The sequence below is a fragment of the Pteropus alecto genome, unplaced genomic scaffold (assembly GCF_000325575.1).
Source record: "Pteropus alecto unplaced genomic scaffold, ASM32557v1 scaffold98, whole genome shotgun sequence".
NCBI lineage: Eukaryota > Metazoa > Chordata > Mammalia > Chiroptera > Pteropodidae > Pteropus > Pteropus alecto.
In genome coordinates this window covers 22,882,126-22,899,829 of record NW_006443570.1, presented here as the reverse complement: position 1 = coordinate 22,899,829, position 17,704 = coordinate 22,882,126, and the positions used below count along the sequence as shown (strand labels likewise).

The window sequence follows — 17,704 nt, the reverse complement described above, 5'->3', positions numbered from 1 at the left end:
AAGCTTTAATAATGATGAGGATCCAGAGGCTCAGACTTTAGCCCTAGTTTTGTTACTTGCTGTACACCTTTTCGAAGTAATTCGCCTTTTTGTCTCAATTGTAAAATGGGGAGACTAATGCTCACTCTACTTACCAGAGGGTAAAAATTAGTATAACCTAGTTGAAAAGAAAAATAAAACGTATTTAATAGCTTTTCCAGCTGAGGCAGGTGAGGAAATACAAAAAAACATAGATTTGTTGTCATACGGGTGTAAGATCTTGAACAAATAACAATACTTCTGATCCCCAGTTCTTCCTCTGTAAATGAGACTACTTTTTCTCACCTCAGTTTATCTGTGATGTTTAAATGAAATATCGCATGAAGAGCCCTGTTGCACAATAAACGCTAATTGCCCGCCATCGAATCCAAAAGCTCTCTTTTCCCAATCCCCCGCCATCCTCATATTTCTCGCCCAACCCCAGAGACTGTGATTTAGTAAGTATGAAGTGGGGCCCAGAAAGCTACTTTTTAAAACCTACATTAAAAACAAAACAAAAACAAACAAACAAAACAAAGTTACCTAGCAGATCCTAATGCAGGTGCTTTCGCGAAAAGGAGTCCACTTGCTACTAACGCCCTCTACATCTGGAGCCGCAAACTCCAGGTCTCGCGACAGTTTCTTTTTTTCTTCAGCAACTGCTACAGATAGCGCGAGAGTTACTTGTCCAACCACGAGGCCGGATGGCAGCCCCAAGATGGCGGCGCGCTGGGAGCGTAACATCTGCGTTTCCAGGAGCTTCGCGCTGCGGTAGGCTTAAGACACTGAGGTTAGAGGCCTAATATAAACTGGTCGTCGGCAGAAACTTCGACCTCAGAGGTAAGTCACTTAATATCTTTCAAGCAGGTTGAGAGTTCACTTGACCCATACATCACCCAGGTTTCCTCATTCTCGGGTTTTGGGCCCGTGCGGTGCTCACTTCGGGGTCTAGGGAGATAGACCCGGTGGGTGGGTAAGTAGGGGGGTGTGGGTGTCGGTGTGTGCACGCGCGAGAGTGGTGGTGGGATGGGTGGGGGGCGTTGGCGAATAGAATGGAGACTAGGATTTGAGGTAGGAAAGACCCCTGGGAGCTGAAGAGGTTTAGAGAGATCCGAAACTGAGGCGGGAAGACAAACTGAGTGAGTGAAATGAGGGTGTGGAAAGAGGGGAAGAGACGGAGAATTGGCGGGACTGGAAGAAAAAGTCAGATTTATAAGGGAAGGCAACGAGAAAAAATGGAGATTAGGGTTGAAGTGGTTGGGATCTGTGCAGAAGGATATTCGAAGTTTTGAAAGCAGAATTTAGACTTGTCTGTTAAGGTAAGTGGTATTATTTAAGCGGCAGGAAAACCCAAGGAAACAAGTTCGTGCTACTGCTTTTTGGACTGACTCGGGTAACCCGGGAAAAACCCCCAACCCTAAGGCTGAGCCTCTTTGTGAGTTAAGAGGGAACTTTTCACCAAGGATGGGGGTGTTGTGTTTCGGTGGCCTAGACAGTGAAAAGGGTACCATTGTGCCTTCAGTCAACAAATACTTATTGAGTGCTTACTCTCCCAGGCCCTAATTTAAATGCTAGGAAATCGCAGTGAGCAAATAGACGAAATATTTTTCTTTTATGAAGCTTACTGGCAAGATAGATTTTAAAAAATTAGTGAAGTATATGGAATGCCAAATGGGTAAGTTCTATGTAGAAGACTGAGGCTAGTAAAGGAAACAAGGAGTGTATTCATTTGCTTCACTTTAAAGTAGAGGTATTAAAGAAAGGCATCATTCGGAAGGTGACAGTTGAGTAAAAGACCTGAACAAGGCCAGAGTACCTTATATGTGTGTATTTCTAGGGGAGGAGCGGTCCATGCTGACCAAACAGCAAGTACAAAAATCCTGAGGCAGGAACATACCAGAATTGATAGAGAAACAACAAGGAGGCCATTGTAGCCAGAGCAGAATGAGCCAGGAATAGAAAAGTACATTAGGTTAAAGAAAAGGAAGTGACATTGCTAATATCAGGTTAAGAGTTGACACTCAGTTAAATTCTGAGGAATGGGATCGATTTAGCTAAGAACCCATTGCCTGTATTAGCGCTTGGTTAGCAAAGAAAGTGGCTTTATTGACTCCTTTATCTATCCTGACCAGAAAGGTTGAATAATGTAGGAAATGAATTGAATCTGTCATATGTGAATGAAAAAGGGTCTATGTGATAAACCTGACAAACTCAGAGCGGCCGCATGGTAGGCTTGACTAGCTCAGTGACCGAAAATAACCACACTGGATAGTTTGATCACAAATTCCAACTGGACAGGTCATAGCGGGTAGTCACATCCCAGGCCTACAGCTTCCTTAGCAAAGGTCAATCTTTACCTTAAGTGAGGCCTGTCTGTTGTTCTTACGCATCTAGGATAACATACCTTTGAAATTTCAGAGTGATTTTCTTTTTTAGACCCTTCAAAAGCACAACTGTAGGCACCATAGCACAAGACCACAGAACTCCTCATCGTTATCTTGTTCTCTGCATACCCTCTATGTACTATAAATGTTAATTATTAACTATCCTATACCCACTAATGTTAAAAGCATGTGTTTCTCCATTTTGCTTTTTTTCCAATCCTAGAGATTTTGCTGCTTTGCTTTCTCCCACCTTAATCTACCATCAGTGGACTTCATGTACATTCCTTACATTTTCTCCTTTGATTAAATGCATAAAAGGAACTGTAAAACTGCCATTTTCTGGAGGATTTTCTCTCTCTCTCTTTTTTTTTAGGCGAGGCAACCCTTGGTTGACCTCACAGATTGCAAGGACCTTGTCAGTTTACAATCCCTTATTTTTATTTTTTACACTTACAGCACCTGGTCTTCCGAGGTGGTCTCCCATCCAAGTATAAACCAGGCCCGACCCTGCTTAGCTCAGACGGGATCGGGCTTGTTCAGGGTAGCATGGCTGTAGACTGGAGCATTTTCTCAATTCATTGAGATTTTGCTTCTGGACACGTCCTCAAAAACTTTGGCTCAAATAAACTCTTACGATTTTTCTATAGGTCTGGATGTTCTTTTGTTGACACATATCTATAATTTAAGTTGTTCCACATACATTCAGAGTGTTATGTATGTACACTGATGTCAGCTATGTAGTCTTTAAAGTCTTAATGTGTTGCAGAACCCTAACATACCATTGTCTCTTGAAATTACTCTTAGAGTACCTTTCTTTTTTTGTTGGTTGCCAGAATCACAAGAAAGAAAAGTATTTTTCTTTTCAACTTTTTCTTAGGGAATGAGACCTGTCCTGGTTTTATGCTCCTTTCTTTGCTGATGATCTGTAAAGTGTATGTTAATGTTAGGAAATTAAGACTTGTATATCTTGAGTTTCTGTGATAATGTGAAGGACAAAAGATGGTAATGTACTGGAAAAGAACTTCCAAGTGACTCTTAATTCCCCCAAATTCCAAATTATTCATTTACTCAACAAATACTTATTGTACGCCAGTTGCTAGGGGGTACAATGAAGAATAAGATGGACATGTTTGTAACCTGGTGTGTGTGTGTGTGTGTGTGTGTGTGTGTGTGAACGTGCGTGCATGTGACAAACGTAAACCAAAGATCTCTAAAGTACAGAGTGCTTTGAAAGCATGTAGAGTGGACATCTGAATGGATATGTGGTGTCAGAGAAAGCTACCAGAGAAAATGATGCTAGGGTATGGTTTTAAGGACTATTGAGTCTTCACAAGGTGAAGGGAGGGTGGGACAGACCATGATGCAGCAGAGAATGAAAGAAGACCAATATGTCTGGAGCATAGTGTAGGAAGGGGAAAGTGGCAACAAATGAAGTTAGAGGGATAGGTAAGGCCTAGATTACGTATGCCTTGATAATGATTTTGGACTTTATCAGTCTAATAGCTTTAGGAAGCCACTGAAGGGATTTAGCAAAGAGTGTTCAGATTTGCATGGGGTGGGGAAGGGAAGACTTGTCTGTTGGGTGACAGGTGGATTGCAGGAGTGGTTATAGAGAGATCAGTTAGGGACTATTATAGTAATCCAATAAAGAGATTATAATCTGGCCTAGAGGTGTAGATTTGTGAAGGGTGAAAAATAGATAGGGTCAAGAAATAATTAGGAGATAGAGAATTTCAGGACATGGTATGTTTGGAATGAAGGAAGTAGGGTGGAGAAGATGCTAAAGATTTCAGGGTTGTGTGCCATAAGAAAGATAGTGGTTTCATTTAGTGAAATAGGGAAGATTCACAGAGGACCATTTTGGGCTGGGTAGAAATTACTTAATTTTGGACATGTCGTACATGAAGTACTTTTGAGCCATTCAAGCGAGAAGTCTGGTGGGCAGTTGGATATGATTTGGAAAGGTCTGGGGTGAAGACAATTCTTTTTTGAAAATGGTTGTTAAATTTCCAGTGTGGAAAGCTGTCAAAAAACCTTCTGAAATAGCGTTAACAGATTTATTACTATGCAGTTACATCTTTAACAGAGCCTGCAAAGGAAAGGTGCTTTTGGCTAGGAAACTTTCTAACAGGGGATATTACTTAACTGGAGAGATTAGGGAAGGAAAGATCTTCCTGAAGAAGAGATTCTTGAACTGTGATAGTAAAGATGAATAGAAATTCTTCAGGTAAAGAGGGGGAAGGAAAGAGCACTATAGACAAAAGAAGTAACTTGTGTGAAGACCCTATTGCCAAAATAGAGGGACAGAAAAATGAGCTAGGGGAGTGTGATTTGAGCTGATAGTAAAGAAATAGGTGAGCCCACACCATTCTGGTCCTTACATGTATGCTGAAGTAAGGTTTTTTGTTTTTCTCTGAAGAGTAGGGTTTTGAGCAAGTAGGCATAGTAGGACATAAGATGTGTGTTTAGAAGTTATCACTGCAAGGCGAGAAAAGAAATGGAGAGAATGAAAGGGATTCAGGGAGACCGATTAAGAGGCTGTTGTAGCAGTAGGTAACTTGTACTGGGCTTATATTGGTGGAAGTAGGGAGAAAAAAATGGATTTGAGAGGTATTTAGCAGAATAAGTCAACATGACTTTTGATTTCTTGGACTATGAGAGGAATAGGGAACTATCAGGTAACTCTTAGGTTTCTGGCTTATATAATACTATTTAGATGAATGCTCATTATAAAAAATGTGAAAAATACAGAATCGTATAAAGAAGAATATAAAAATCACCTACGACCCAGAGATAACTAGTACACTAAAATATTTTTAAATTACCAACTACTTAGAGATTTACTAAACCACTATAATGGCTTCTAGTTTTAATTTCTTGCTATAAATGCATTTTAACTTTTTTCTTTGTAATCTAGAAGAAGAAAAAAAAATTTGTTTTATTTGGTTTTAGCTAGCTGGGAATGACAAGACTGAAATTTATAAAGGAAGTTGGAATCAAAGATGTTTTTGAAACTTTAATGATTTCCTGGTGTACTACCAAATATTCAATCCATGCAAGGCCACTGTAAAAACTAACCTCTGATTATAATATTCTTAGCTGTAGATTATAAAATTCTTGGCTGTACCTTCTGCCACTTTGATGCTTTTAAAGGAATTGTTCTTATTTTCTTCCCTTGGTTTAAAAAAATAATTATATGTTGTATACACTTTTTTTTATTGTGGTAAAACATATAACATAAAATTTACCATTTTAACCATTTTTAAGTGTACCATTCAGTGACATTAAGTATATTCACAATATTGTGCAACCATCACCACTATCCATTTCTAGTTTTTTTTATCCTAAACAGAAACTATGTGTCCATTAAAGAATAACTCATCATTTCTCCCTCCCCCAACCCCTAGTAACCTCTTTTCTATTCTCTATTTGTATGAATTTGCCCAGTCTTGGTATCTCATATAAGCGAGATAATACAATATTCTTTTTGTATATGGCTTATTTTCCTTGGCATAATGTTTTTAAGGTTTGTCCATGTTGTAACATGTATCAGAATTTCAGTACTTTTTATGTCTGAATAATGTTCTATTGTATGTATATACCGCATTCTGTTTATCTGTTCATCTGTTTATGGACACTTGGTATTATTTCCACCTTTTGGCTATTGTGACTAATGATGCTATGAACATCAGTATGCAAATATCTGTTTGAATTCCTGTTTTCAGTTCTTTTGAGTATATATGTATGAGTGGAAATCCTGGATCATGTGGTAATTCTATGTTTTAACTTTTTAAAAAACCATCGAACTGTTTTCCACAGTAGTTGTACCGTTTCACATTCCAACCTGCAATGAATGAGAGCTCCAATTCCTTCACATCCTCTCTAACACTTATTATTTTCTTTTAAACATTTTAAAATTATGGTCATCCTAATGAGTACATTTCTCTAATGACAGATGATGTTGAACATCTTTTCATATGCTTATTTGTTGTATATATTTAAAAAATATAACTTTCACTTTATTGACAAGGATGTGTTGGCTATAACTGTTAACTTGGCAACCACATCTTTTCCCCATTAATGTTTTTTAAAACTAAATATGCTGATTTTTTTCTTTTTTTCTTTTCTTTTTCTTTTTAAAGATGGCTCTGAGTAAATCAATGCATGCAAGAAATAGATATAAGGACAAACCTCCTGACTTTGCATATCTGGCATCCAAATATCCAGATTTTAAGCAGCATGTTCAGATAAATCTGAATGGAAGAGTGAGGTAGGTAACAGATGAAGAATTCTTAATACTGTATTATTCTAGTGTAATCTGAATGGATACAGTGTAGAAGAAAGCATACCCAACTGATGGTAGACCTGAATACTAATCCTAGACATGTCATTAAATGTCTCATCTGATTTTGGGCAAATCACTTAACTTCTCCAGGTTTCAGCTTTTTAATGTACAAAATGAGAGGATTAGACTAAATGTTTTTAAGTTTCTTCTGGCTTAAAAAAAAAAACCCAGAAAGCAACTTTTGATATTCACATCATTGCTTCCCCAGCAGAGATCCCAGAGTTAACTGCAGGAACCTTGGGATTGTGCTCTAAAAGTTGGTGGCTGGTGAGGATCTGAAATCCGTTTTTTAAAGTGTATGTTTATTTTGATGTGAGGTAAGAAAATAATAACCACGACACCAAAACTGTGATTTCACAAATTTTATTACTTAGGATTTTACTACATTTAGGTTAAAAAGTTGATTTTTAAAAATTAAGAAAATAAAACAGTATGGGGGTTTTTCAGAAAATTAAAAATAGAACTACCAGTAATTCCACTTCTAGATATCTATCCAAAGAAATCCAAAACACTAATTCAAAAACATATATACGCCCCTATGTCATTGCAGCATTATTTACAATAGCCAAGATATGGAAGCCACCTAACTGCCCATCAATAGATGATTAGTTAAAGAAGATGTGGTACATATATACAATGGAATACTACTTTCGGCCATAAAAAGAGTGAAATGTTAACCATTTGCAACAACATAGATGGACCTAGAGGGTATTATGCTAAGTGAAATAAGTCATATGATCTCACTTATATGTGGAATCTAAAGAACAAAATAAACATAAGAGAAGCAGACTGATAGAGAACAAACTGATGGTTGCCAGATGGAAGGGGGTTGGGGGCCTGGGTGAAAAAGGTGAAGGAATTAAGAAGTACAAATTAGTAGTTACAAAATATTCATGGGGATGTAAAGGTACAGCATAGGGAATAAAGTCAATAATATTGTAATAACTAAGTATAGTGCCAGGTGAGTACCAGACTAATTGGAGGGAATTACTATGTAAATTATGTAAATGTATGAGCACTATGCTCTCCACCTGAAACTAATATAAAATAATATTGAATGTCAATTGTAATTGAAAATAAATAAGAAAATAGTATGAGTGCTTCAGGAAATGGTAAAGATTATGGTAATGGTATAGGAATAACTGATGTGTGTGAGGTACCCTTGAGAAGGAAATGTTTGACTGCATCCCTACAGAGGAGATGGAAGTTCCAAACTGCCTAGGGAAAGGTGTGGTTAACTTTAGGTAGGAGGGTGAGCAGGATTTATGGAGAAAAGGAAAGATAAGGAATAATAGGATCATAGGGCTGACCTTCTTCTTCTTAGTCTCCTTATGGCTTTAGAAATAGAGGTCCTATGGCAGGACTTAACCAGAGGATCAAAATACCCTAGAAATCATATAAAAGTATTAAAAAATATGTTTATTTTTCTGGGAGGTAATCCTAGTTTTTATCAGATTTTCAAAGAGCTCTGTGACCCCTCCCCTCCCTGCAATACATAAGGTTAAGATCCAATGCCCTAGAACTGGTTTCCAAGCCTTTTTGTCTACTCCACTCACTACAAAGTTGAGCACAGCCCCAGTTGTGAATGCTTGTACTACTTACTGTTACATTAGAAAACGTACTTCAAAATAGAAACTAAAAAGATATTTAAATAAGAGTTCTAATAGTTTCTTTGCATACTATAAAGAATCATCTTTGACATCTTACTTTGGAGATTACCCCATAAGATTGAATTGGTATTTCTCTTTGTTAGATCTTTTCTACCATTGTTCCTAAATCTCTGTTTCATAATTATCATTGTGGATGTTTATTTATCAGTGGCTTCAGGGCAGATACAGTTTTGTTATTCTTTGTTTCCTCTCTATACCTGTTGTACTTAATTATTTAATGAATATTTATTGATTAACCATATTATTCTAAGCTCTAGGAAAGCCATAGTAAACAAGAAAGACATGTAGGTATGTGTTACATGTCATTGAGTCGTTGAGTTGACTCTGACACCTGGCAACTCTGTGAATGAGTGATATCCACAATGTCCTGTCCTCAACGGCCCTGCTCTTCTCAGCTCCTGTAGACTGAATCATGCCTATGGCTTCTTTTATGGAGTCAATCCATCTCACATTTGGTCTTCCTTTTTTCCTGCTGCTATTTTTCCAGTATTATTGTCTTTTCCACAGAACCCTGCCTTCTTATGATGTGCCTAAAGTAGGACAGCTTCAGTTTTGTCATCTTTGCCTCCAGCGATGTTTCAGGCTTAATTGGTTCTAGGACCCACTTGTTCATCTTTCTGGTGGTCCAGGGTCCTTAGAACACTCCTCCAACACCATATTTTAAATGAATCAATTCTTTTTTCCTCTCAGCCTTCTTCACTGTCCAACTTTCACATTGGTATGGAGTAATTGGGAACATGAGGGTATGGGTGATCTTAGCCTTGATCTTAGCCTTGGTCTGTAATGACTCACCTTTGCTTTTGGTGATCTTTAGTAATTCTTCCATTGTTGCCCTTCTGAGTCTCAGCCTTTTTGATTTCTTGGCTGTAGTCTCCATTTGAATTGAAGACTGAACCAAAGTAAGCAAAATCTTTAAATTTCAGTGTCTTCATTATTAGTGTTAAAGTTGTATATTTCTTTTGCAGCCTCGATTTTTGTCTTTTTGATGTTTAGATGCAGTCCTGTTTTGGCACTTTCTTCTTTCACTGTCATCAGAAGTTTTTCAAATCATTGCTACTTTCTGCCAGTAATATGGTGTCATCTGCATATTTTAAGTTATTGATATTTCTTCCATCAATTTTCGCTCCTTCCCCTGAGTCTAGCCCAGTTTTTGGTATGTGTTCTGAGTTCAGATTAAGAAAGATAGAGAAAGAAGTACAAAAAAAGGCATAGTCACTGCAATATTTGGTGTTTACACACTAGTGGGGGAAGTAGACATATAGTAAACAAATAGTTAACCTTGTTTGTCTCAGTGTGGCAGAATCTGTAGAGTGTGCAGTGGAATCACAAAGAAGGGAGATCTGACCCTGACTTTGAGATTTAGAGAATCATTTGAAACATAAGTGGTGTCTTGGTTGTGTTCTTAAAAATGAGTAGGAGTTAGCCAGGTAGAAAGAAGAGTGTTACAGTCAGAGAAAGCAGCTTGTGCAAAGAGCACTGAGTGGTAGGGGAACTGGAAACGTTGAGCATGCGAGGATGTGGTAGACAATAAGAGATGGGCTGGGGAGGATTATACTTGCAGAACTTTTAAGATCCGTAAGGAGTTTGGACATGGTGTAGAGAGTTCTTGTGTCTTCAGAGTTATCCATCCCCATCCTTATACACTAAAGTTTTAAAGCAGGGAAATAACGTGTTTAGAATTGTGTTTAGACAGATGTATTCTAGGATGGATTTTAGGGGGAATTAAGACTGGAGGTACAGGGAAGTAAGTAGAAAATGGTTTCAGTAATCCAGATTAGAAATATTGGTGGCCAACTAGGTATAAAAAAATAAAAAATAAGGAATTGTAATTGACAAGGTCCTTGCAATCTGTGAGGTCAACCAAGGGTTACCTTGCCTAAAAAAAAAAAAAAAGAAAGAAATATTGGAGGCCTAACTAGGTAGAGGCAGTAGAGATAGAGATCACTGGATGAATTTGAGAGCAATTCATTGATAGAATTAGCAGGAAGTTACGTAGTGGAAATTATGAAGTATAAGCCAATATGGTGATTGGGATTCCAGCTTAGCAAGAAGATAGGTGGTAGTGCCATTTACTGAAGTAGGGACAATGGGGAATGGGTTGATTTGGGGGAGATGACATATTTTCAATTTTGGGCATATCGAATCTGAAGTCTAGGATATTCAAGTGGAGTATTTGGTAGGTATTTGAAAATAAAAGTCTAAAGAGTCACAGAGCAGTGATGTGGGGATGGTGTTAGTGAAGGCCCTGGGTCTTTGAACTGAATACTGAAGGATGAATAGAAGCAGGAGGAAGAATTCCGAGTATAGAGGACAGGATTTTGTGAAAGGCATGGTAAGTTTGGAGAATAGCATGTAGATAGGGCTGAAGTGGATATAAGATAGCAGGTTGGGGAATAAAAGAAGATGAGACTGAAAGGAAAACAGAACAGATCACAAAGAGCCTTTCATAGTGTGGAAATGGAATGGACTTGATTGCTCAGACATTGAGGAACCAGAGAAAGATTTTAAGATGGTTAGGATTTTTAAGATTTAAATTCTTAAAAAAATCACTCGGAGCAGACTGAACAGATCTGTTATCACAACGTTTCTGAATGATTAAAGATGTTTGGCAAGTAATTAGATATTCAATAAATATTTGTTGAATACATGAGAATAATTCCTCTATAAAATCTATTTGCCATTTATATATGGTATACCTAAAACAAAATTACAGGTGAATGAAGAAGGAATGGGTAAAAATATACTAGGCAAATGAAAGCCCCTTCCAAATCAAAAAAAGTAAACTAGAAGGCAAAAAAGCATCGAATTGGAAAAAGTCCTTGTTTATATTGATAAATACTTTTCAGTGAAGATTTAAAAATGAAGACTTTTAGCATTTTGAAAAATATAACAAAGATCTTTTAAAAAGTGACATAATTCAAGGACATTTTTTCTTGCTTAGAAATACTGTTAACTGTTAACCAAACAGTATCTTGGTTAATACCAAAATGGTATTTTAGTTAATACTGAACAGTATTTGATTAATACTGGTAACCAAAAATAAACAGAGCAATGGCCTTTACGGACTTTCAGAGGATCCATGAATGCTTCAAGAAGTATTAAGGATAAAAATACTTCTTGTGCATTTTTTTTAAGGAGATAGTATTCAACACTTTAACTTATAATTTAGAACTTCACTTTTAAATTGGTCATTGACCCCCAAAAAGATTAAGTACTGCTGATAGAGGTTCTAAATAATATAATCAATGAGTCTGATTTAACGATATATTTAGAGCTTTTTAACCTACATAATGAATGCACTTTTTTTTTTTTTTCCAAATAACTTGCAAAGGCTTATAACATTAAGAAGTGACTTAGCCAGAATACACTCTGGCTCAGAGTCTACTGCTTTTCTTATTTATTAAATTATAAATATTAGAAAGCAAAAGAAAATTTTAATATTTTACAGATGACTTGATTATTGTCTACCTGAAAAACATTTGAGAATCACCTAAAAATATTCAAATAAATAAGGTTGCGAATAAAATGTGCATATAAATATCTTAAAAATATAAAACAAAATAAATATAAGAAAATTGATAGTTTTCCAAATACTAGTTGGAAAACAAAGTTGGAATAAAAGATTCCATCCACAGTAGCAGAGGGAAATAGACAGAAACTTGACAAGAAATGTGTAAAGATCTGTCTATGTGGGTAAAACAACAGAATTATCCTTAGTGGCTTAGGGGAAGACATGAACAAATCTAAGGATATACTATGATTTGGAATGGGGAGACTAAATGTAGTTAAAATGTTGATTCTTCCCTTAATCAAAATCCTGGTAAGTTTTTTTGAGAAAAAGTGACATAATGTTTTCAGAGTTCCAAGAAAAGATGTTCCAAGCAAATGTTGTAAAAGAGTAATGAGTAGTGAAGCGGTGTAAGGATATAAAGTTTCTTAAATGGATATTTAAATCAATTGTGAAGTTAGAGTAATTAAATTATTAGTATAGTAGTATTGGAGCAAGAATGGGCTATCAGTTGTTCCTAGCAGAGTGGCATTTGGAAACACACTTAAGTCTAAGCAGCAGAATCATTTGCATGTGCTCATTAAATTATAGAATGATTCCTGCCTGTCATCCTACTCAATAGTATACCTCCCAGAAGGAGCGCAAAGTGGGCAGGGTGAATCTTTCATAATCAGTCTCAATGCCTATGTGTTTCTCAAAATATGAATATCTCACAGTGCTATGAATGATTAAAGAAATTTTGCAGTGTAATTTTGACCATACTAGATTTTCACTTTATGTACTTTAGAACTTGACTCCAGAGTAAGAAAACACTACTTGGTAAAGACTGTAGTGTAGAATAAGGGTATACATTTCAGGTCATTAGGGGTGGAACAGACAGTAATGGATTTTTTTTTTCAATAATGAATTTTTAATAGATGTAATTGGGACAGCCACGGGGAGGGTGCATTAGATTTTCTTTCCTATATGTTATGCAAAAGAAATTTCTGATGCTTTAATTATTTCAACATATTTTTTTTTTTAATACTTGAAAAAAAATGTAGGTGACTGTTTATTGAGTTAAAAATGGTGTTTCTAAGCATACTCCAAGGTTAGGATTCATAAAAGAAAAGATAGATTTAACTACTTAGGAAGTGAAAACTTTTTGCATATCAGGAAATACTAAAAATAAAAGACAATGAAACAATATAAATATTTACAGCATATGACAAAGTATTAGTTTTCTTTATATGAAGAACTCTTATTAGACAATAAGGAAAAGGAAAAGAGCTTTCATAGATACTAAAACCAAAATATCTGCACTGATATGCTGTGCAGAGAAGGGACTAAAAGGTTATGAGCCATGACGTTCAGAGTGGTTGTTTTTGTAATAGGCTAAAGTAATTTTTAAAATTTTTTCAGGGAAAAACAAATTTGTGAAGAGATGAGAAGAGGGTGAGACAAGCTGGAGGAAACCCTCCTCTTCTTTCTTTAAAGATAGGAGCAACATGAGCTTATTTAATAGTTGGCCATATAGCATATTTTTAGAAGGGATCTATGATAGATGTAGGAGAGAGAAAAATGTACTTTTTTCAATTTTTTCAGTGTAAATGACCCAACTGCTCCTAGATATCACTCCACTTCCTGTTTGCTTAGGTAGGTGATGTTGATGATTGTCTGCATTGATAGACTGTTCTTTATTTTCATAATGGCTTTTTGTTTAAGCCTATGAAATGTATGAAAAAAAAATGGCCAAAGTATAAACCCAACTAAAGGATGGAAAAGGAGTATCAGGCAAAACGTTAGATCTGAGATGGATTAAAGTGTCATTTATTTGCTCAGCTCTTAAGAGAAGCTGGGTGTGGTAAGGAAAGTGGGGGCACTTCTGAGTCAGTCATCCTAAGTAAGGATCAGTTTTGAGGGTGCCACTTACCAGTTGTGAGGTTTTAGATAATTTTCTTAGCTTCACTGAGGCTGAAATTCCTCATCTAAAAAAGAGAGATAAAAGGCCATACTTTGTGTGGTTGTCATATAGGTTAGAATAATGCATACAAAGTGACTACACATTGTACACAGTAAATGATAGGTACTCTTATCCTTTTTATCCCTGATTTAAATGATAAGGTGACAAAGATTGCTGGTGTGATTGATATCTCTCTCTGTTGATATCTCCCTGTACCCTCTGTTTTTCTTCCCTGTAGCCATCATTGCTTTGTTATAATCATATCTGACTATTGAAATTAGATTTTAGTTTGTGCTTTTTACAGTTACCAGCCCCTTAGGGACATTCTGCAGTTTACTTGAGTCCTGTCAATTGAATTTGAATAGCGTGACACTTAATTTGTTTTTAAACAAAGCATTGAAGGGCTTTGTTATACTTTGTAACTGTACCATTTTTAGCACCTCAATGAAGATCTAATTAATAGAAACCAGTGTTGGAGTAAGGTTGGGAGGCTTCAGCCTTTGTCGTTGTTACATCAGGTTTGGCCTCTACAGTATTAGAATGATTGATATTTTAACCATGGGTTACAGCATGGATCCTTCCAGATGCCATTTATAATGGTAATACTGTATTCATCAGGAGCAGAGTAGGAGTCATTCTGGGGAAATCTGACATGAATCTGTTGACAATAGGCTATTTTGTGAAGCTGGATGTGTTAAACAACAAAGACTGATGGAATAAATTGCTAATTTCCACATGAGAGCTAATTTTAGTTCCTGTGCCTCCCTGTGACCTCAGAAATAAGAGTGAAAAAAGATCTTGCCTGTGTTCAGGATTTTTGAATGTCTCAAGGTGCTAAAGTGACCTAGATATTTAACTAGTAAAGTTGGATGACTAGACTTCGTCCTACAAAAAGATTTCCCATCCTCAGACTAGTGTCTGTATTTTCTTAGAAGTAAGAAAAGGAACACTCGTTTTGGTAACAGTCTAAGATCAACTCTTCATTGATTTTTCAGCCTATTTTCTTCAATTAGACTAGCCTCTGCTTGATGTCTTGTACTTTTTGGTGATTAAAATGTAGTTCCTTATTAATAAATTGTATGCTCTAAGTCATCAAAGTGAACACACATATATTTATATATGTATTTTTTTGAATAGCAGAACTTTTTCTGTAAACTACTCTGTTTGAAGGTACTAAGAAAACATTAATTATATCACTATTTCTCTTGCACCAAATGTTTCATGAAGCTAGGTAATTAATGCTAAGGCTGCCGTACTGTCTTTTGGTGATTGCTGTCACCGTGGGAACCATCCCAGTTTGGTCTCCAACAGAATTGTTCCCCTTTCAAGGAAAACAAATACTCTGGAAAAAAGACCTGTTTTCTTTTTTTTGAAAAAAATTATTTTTTGTTATAGAGCCATTAATGGGAAAATTACAGAACTATGTCCTTCCTAACTACATTTATAATAGTAATGTTGCATACATAAAAGAAAAAAAAAAGTCACAGTTCTTCCACCCCAAAAGATCAAATTACTTTGTGTTCCTTTCCAAGCGCTTGTTCTTTATAGTTTTTTTGTGTGTGTGTGGTTATAATTTTGATACAGTTACAATCATACGACTTATTTTTATCCCACTCGATAATATAAGAATTTTCTATATAATTATAAAATACTGTTATGAAGGTGATATTATGTAAAATGCATTCAGATAATACAAAATGATGAGGAGAATGAAAGTCTCATTTCCACATGATGAGGTAGTTCTTACCTTTCTAGACATTTTCTATGTATGTATATGTGTATGTATATACACACACGCACAGAGGATCTTTTTAATTTTGTTTTTATTTTTACAAGACTGTGATTATAATGTACATATATGCTTTTATTCAAATTTGTGGCTTTTTTTTCTTTTTAATATATCACAGAACCTTTTTCATACAAGAATATGTGTATCAGCCCAGTCTTATTCCTTTTAATGACTGAGTCTCTTGCGTGGATGTATTATAACTTATTTAGCCAACTTCCTGTTGTTTCTTTTAGGTCATTGCTAATTTTTTTATAATACAAAACTTAAATTCATTTAATTGTTTATCTTATTATTGGACTTTTTCAAGTTTCACTGAATTTAAGGTCACTGAGCTTTGCTAGAAAATTGCTATATTCTTAACTGTACTTGGGTAAAAAGGAAAGGGTAAAGAGATGTTTAAATGACCAAGTTTTTTTAGCTAGCATAGGGGATCTGCATTTCATACATTGATCCAAGTAGTTTCTTGCTATTTTGCCAGTAGGATATTGGGTTCTTAGGCTAATTTAGGGTTATTAGTAATGGTTGTTTCCACTGTTCCAGGATCTTTGCTTTTGTATATTACTTTCTAATTGTTTTTTAAAAATTATATTGCTGTTTTTCTTGCACCAAATGTTTCATGAAGCTGTTAATAAGTTGGTAGAAAATACAGCAGAAGTCCATGGCTTTAGCTTTTGGTTCTGTTCCACAACCAATTATTGCTAATTATTATTATTATTATTATTCTAATTCAATTAGATACTCTACCTGTATTTTGGATCTCATACTCTCCCCTCATCTCAGGAACCTTACATGGTCCCGTATTCCTTCTCTTAAATATTTAATCCCTTTTTGTCAACTAGCTTCTTCCCTTTGACATTTTAAAAATTGAGATATAACTCACATACCATAAAATCACCATTTTAAAGTATACAGTTCAGTTGTACATTCTTAAGGTTGTGCAAGCATCATCATTATCTAATTCCAGAACATTTTCCTCACCTCAAAAGAAACTCCATACCCATTAAGTAGTTCCTACTCCTTTCTCTCTTCAGCCCTTGGCAACCACTAATCTGTTTTCTGTCTCTACATATTTGTATATTTTGGACATTTTATATAAATGAAATCATAATATGTGGCCTTTGTGATTTTTCATAGACTTTTAAACATTTAAGTATGCCATTAAAATTATTAATAATATAATAATTCAATTTTTAAGGCCATGAACATAGATATTGCGATACATTTCTTTCGTGTGTTTAGCAATAAAATTTAGAAATAGTTTGGGCTACTATTATAGGATAAAGAATGTGAATTTATTTTAATACCTTAGTATAAACTCAGATGTGAACTTTCTTTGTATGAAAATTGATTCTCATTGCTGTGTCATTGAAGAAATGGATTTGGCCCATCTTTTTTACATACTTGACTGATTTCACAAGAATAAAAATACAATATTATTGTTGGAATTAAAAATAAAGGTTTTATAGATTTCATACCTTTTTATTGCTGTACATCATTTATCTTGTTGAACCTGAGTTTGTACTGCTTTCAGTTGAGGAAGAAATGCAAAGGTAGTGCGAGTCTTGTTTTTAACTTGAAAATTGGTTGAGACAATTGCTCCGAGACTGAGCAAAGCAGAAATGGGTTCATGGTTACTTGCCCATGGATTAACTCTTTTTTATCTCACAAATGACAAAATTAACATACCTCTACTTCTGATGTCTAGGAATAGACTTAATACCTTTAAGTAAACAATATATACATATATGTTAAATCATAATATAAAAATACATTTGCTTCTTTATTAACACAAAATGATAAGATCTAGCAGTAGATCTACTGCTGCCAAAATTTTGAAGCAGTGATTATAATCCACACTTACAAATTAATGTGACATGGAAATGTATGTTTTCTGTCAGTGACAAAGTCACAGATTCTGCTAGTACTCCTGTAGTTGTTGCCTACATTCTTTTTTTTTTTTTTAATGGTGACGTTGGTTAACGAAATCTGGTTTCAGCTGTACATTTTAACAGTAAGGCATATATATATATTTACATTGTGTGTTCACC

At 35.4% G+C, this 17,704-nt stretch overlaps 1 protein-coding gene across 1 annotated transcript in view; it reads left to right on the top strand.

Moving 5' to 3' along the window:
- The first annotated feature begins 705 nt into the window (after positions 1–705).
- METTL16 (methyltransferase like 16) overlaps positions 706–17,704 on the top strand; it is a 61,775-nt gene continuing 44,776 nt past the window's right edge. Inside the window, exons 1-2 of the mRNA XM_006925090.3 lie at positions 706–858; positions 6,545–6,672. Of these exons, the coding sequence (XP_006925152.1) occupies positions 6,545–6,672 (128 nt within the window). The 5' untranslated portion in view covers positions 706–858. The remainder of the gene's footprint in view (positions 859–6,544; positions 6,673–17,704) is intronic.